Genomic DNA, 3,695 nt, shown 5'->3' with positions numbered 1-3,695 from the left:
GCCCTAGCTACCCCGGTGCTGTTCTGATCGGAAGAGGCTTGGCCACACGTGGACTTTGAAGCCATGCTGCGGCAACACCGCCTGTCTCAGGAGCAGTGGCGACAGCAGCAGGAGGAGGAAGATGAGCGGGAGACAGCTGCCTTGCTGGAGGAGGCTCACCATCGAAGGCTTCCGGATGAATTCGACTCAGAGGATGAGGCTCCACCTTCCCGACTACAGGCAGCTGCAAGACCCAAACTCACAGCCATCCTCCACAAGGAACCAAAGACCAAGAGGAAGGCAGAGGCCCTGTGCAGCAAAGCACAGTTGGCAGGCTTGGTTGTACCAAACAAGGTAAAGACAGAAGCCAAAGGAGGCTCAGAGCAAGTCAAGGTGCCCGCCGCTGGTGCCCCCGAGAACAGGAAGGCAGCCAACCCTACACCCCAGACATCTGGTGAGTCCTACCTGAGCCAGCTGGGTGTATACAGGGATAGTGAGCACAGTGACAACTGAGCATCAGTGATGCCCACCGTGGTGTCATAGATCCAAGAAATGAGGAGGAGGTGGAATCAAGCAAACAGGAGGCCTCTGGACCATTTCTGCCATGGTCCTGGCAGGGTGTGGAGAAGCAGTGTCCCCAGGCACCCCAGGACAGACAGCCTGGTCCACTCCTTCAGTCCTTGAGTTGTGCGGAGCTTGTTGGCCGGTCCCTTTCTGTCATAGATATGAACATTGTCTGACATAGGACAGGGGGCAGGGATCATTGGCACCATCTCCCAACCATGCACAAGGTCTGGGGCTCCACCTGCATGTAACACAGTAGTACTGTAAAAACAACAAAAAAACAAAAACAAAAACAAAAAACAAGAAAGAATAGAAAACCAATTGAAAAACAAATAAACAAAATGAAGCAGAGTTATCCATTGTGATGGTTTGTATAAGCTCGGCCCAGGGAGTGGCACTGTTGGGGGCGTGGCCTTGTTGAAGTAGGTGTGTCACTGTGGGTATGGGCTTTAAGACCCTCATCCTAGCTGCATGGAAGCCAGTCTTTTCCTAGCGGCCTTCAGATGAAGATGTAGAACCTTCAGCTCTGCCTGCACCATGCCTGCCTGGATGCTGCCATGCTCCCACCTTGATGACAATGGACTGAATCTCTGAACCTATAAACTAGGTTAAATGTTGTCTTTTATAAGATTTACACTGGGCATGGTGTCTGTTCATAGCAGTTACACCCTCACAGAGACAGCCCCCCCCCCCCGCCAAATAACAAACTAAAACAGAAAAAACAAACCTGTGGCCTCACACTGTAGCTGTAGTTGGTGTAAAATTCACTATAGCTAAGGTTGCCCTTGAACCTACTGCAATCCTCTTGCCTCAGCCTCCTTGGGTGCTGGGATTATAGATACAAGTCAGTCCTGGTTTGCCTAATTTCTCTTTGGCAAGTTTTCAACCTTTCTTGGCTGTACCATGGTAGAAGGAGATCTGGTGGCCCAGTGGCTTGCTGAGCCTCAAGACTCAGACTCACACCTAGATGCTTGTGTCAAGGAAAACCTTCCTTTCCACTAACCCCCCACATACTTTCCAAAGGCCAGGGCTAGGGGAGCCTCTGTCTCTGGTTTCCTTCCTCCCCAGGAATGTCCATATTCAGGCGCCCTCACCTTTCTCCTGCCTCCTGCAATCCCAGAGTACTTCTGAGCCATCTTAAAAGTAAGCATCTTGGAGAGACTGGCCTGACCCACCTACCCAGCAGGGTAATTATCCTTGCCCCAGTTTCTTGTGTATGCTTCTAGGGATTTAATACACAGCTATCTATAAATATAAATATACTTTTAAATTTCCTCTGGTTTTATTTTTTGAAAAAAGAACACTAGAATAATACACTTTTCTTTCTATTAATAATATTCCATTTTTAAAAAATAGTGCTATAAAATGTTATAGTTTACATTTGTAATTGGGCAACTCTTGCTGTTTGAAGTAACGCTGTAATAGGTGATCCTGAACTGAGAAGGCGAGGCTGACTCCATGACAGGCTTCGAGTTGGCAGTTAAGAAGAATCAACTTCTGTTTCCAAGAACTGGGCAATTTCAGGGAAGTCCAGGTCTCAGAGGCTGCCCTGCCATCTGGCCTGAGGCAAGGACAATGGGTCAACAACAGTTTCCAGACTTCCTCAGCAACTGTTTCCAGACCTCCCAGGCAAGTTTCTAGCCTCCACCCTACCCCTGTAATGAAATGTCCGTAGTAGAGATGGACCCAACATTTGAACATAGAGGTCATCTACCCTGGAATTCCCTAATGTGCCTGAGAGCTCACTTTGGGGGTCTCTCTATTCATGGTAATGGGAGACTCCAGCATGCTTGACTTTTGCAGAAATAAAGCACCCTTTGCGTTTACATATGTTTGAGACTGGGGTGTCATTCTTTGGTGGATCATGGACCCTTATAAACATGTGTCATTTGGAATGAGGAGGACCCAGTCCCTGGGCCAGATGGTAACTGTGCTCGTAACTTAATTAGATTTTACTTTTTTGGGGTGCTTTCTTCAATTTTCCCAGTGTTGTCAGCGACTAGAGCTACTCTCTCAAGGACAAGCCGGAAGCAGATAGACAGGAAGCAAAGGAGGAAGGAGGAAGGCCCACTTCCTCCCCTGCCTCCTTTCTCACAGCCTCTGTTGTCGCCCCCTACTGGTAGAACCCATCAGAAGCCAGTGGCAAAGCTTAGGTTTGTCTAGAAGGATCCAAATCAGAAGAGAGGAGGGTGGGGCTGGAGTAAGAGTTGGTCACTTGATAATTGGCCTGATAATGGCGCCATAATGACACTTGAATGTGTTATTAAACATTTGGAGTTTGGCTCGCTGGACGGTTGACAGCTGAGAAGCAAACTGCATCTTCATGGGGTTTTGCCATGCATTCTTTGGATCATGAAGGAGGCCAGCCATTTCTTTATGTTTAGGCGACATTTCTATACATACATATTCTGCAAACTTGTTTGGGTTATTTTTTTCCCTATGGTTGTTTGCATTTTTTCCCTCAGAAATATCTTAATGAAAATAAGTACAATAAAAACACTCAAGGGGTCAACAAACTCAATCTAAACAAAAATTTGAAACAGCAAATGCAAAAGTGCCCTAAGGTTAAAAGTTAAAGGAAAGAAGCACACATCTGACAAGTTATACCTCCACCTCCCAGATGCTCACATTAAAAGATGGAGAGGCTGGGGAGATGGGCCAGGAGGCAAAAGTGTTTGCTGGTCAAGTGTGAAGAAAAGCCTTTCACGCCCATTTCACAGGTGGGAAGGACTGAGGCATCAGTGACTTACCTGGGTTATCTGAATAATGAGTTTTACCTTTTTTGTTATTGTTGTTTTTTGTTTGTTTGTTTGTTTTTTGTCATACTGTTGTTGATTTTAAATGCAGTTTTTATTTTCTAAAATACCTCTCTTTATTATATCTTGTTTTCTCATTTGCCAACCTAAGACACCCATGTCCCTACATTACAATATATTCTCTTATAATATACTTTTGATGACTTGTCAACTAATTTCCTCTTTGTGTTTCCAAAGGAGAAGTATATATTTAAGACAATGCCCCAGGCACATGGCCACACACACACACACACACACACACACACACACACACACAGAGACACTATATTAAACTACTGTTTGTGAAATTCTTGCTTGAGAGGCCGGGCAGATGATCTAATCAGTAAAGCACTTGTC

At 45.9% G+C, this 3,695-nt stretch overlaps 1 protein-coding gene across 1 annotated transcript in view; it reads left to right on the top strand.

Moving 5' to 3' along the window:
* Positions 1-492, top strand: part of LOC110312257 (splicing factor YJU2-like) — a 2,562-nt gene extending 2,070 nt beyond the window's left edge. The window contains 1 exon segment of the mRNA XM_021185784.1: positions 35-492. Coding sequence (XP_021041443.1) covers positions 35-492 — 458 coding nt within the window.
* Positions 493-3,695: the final 3,203 nt, after the last annotated feature.

Source organism: Mus caroli, chromosome 17 (genome assembly GCF_900094665.2).
Source record: "Mus caroli chromosome 17, CAROLI_EIJ_v1.1, whole genome shotgun sequence".
Classification (NCBI taxonomy): domain Eukaryota; kingdom Metazoa; phylum Chordata; class Mammalia; order Rodentia; family Muridae; genus Mus; species Mus caroli.
Note: the sequence above shows the minus strand (reverse complement) of the source record. Positions and strands in the feature narration are given on the sequence as shown.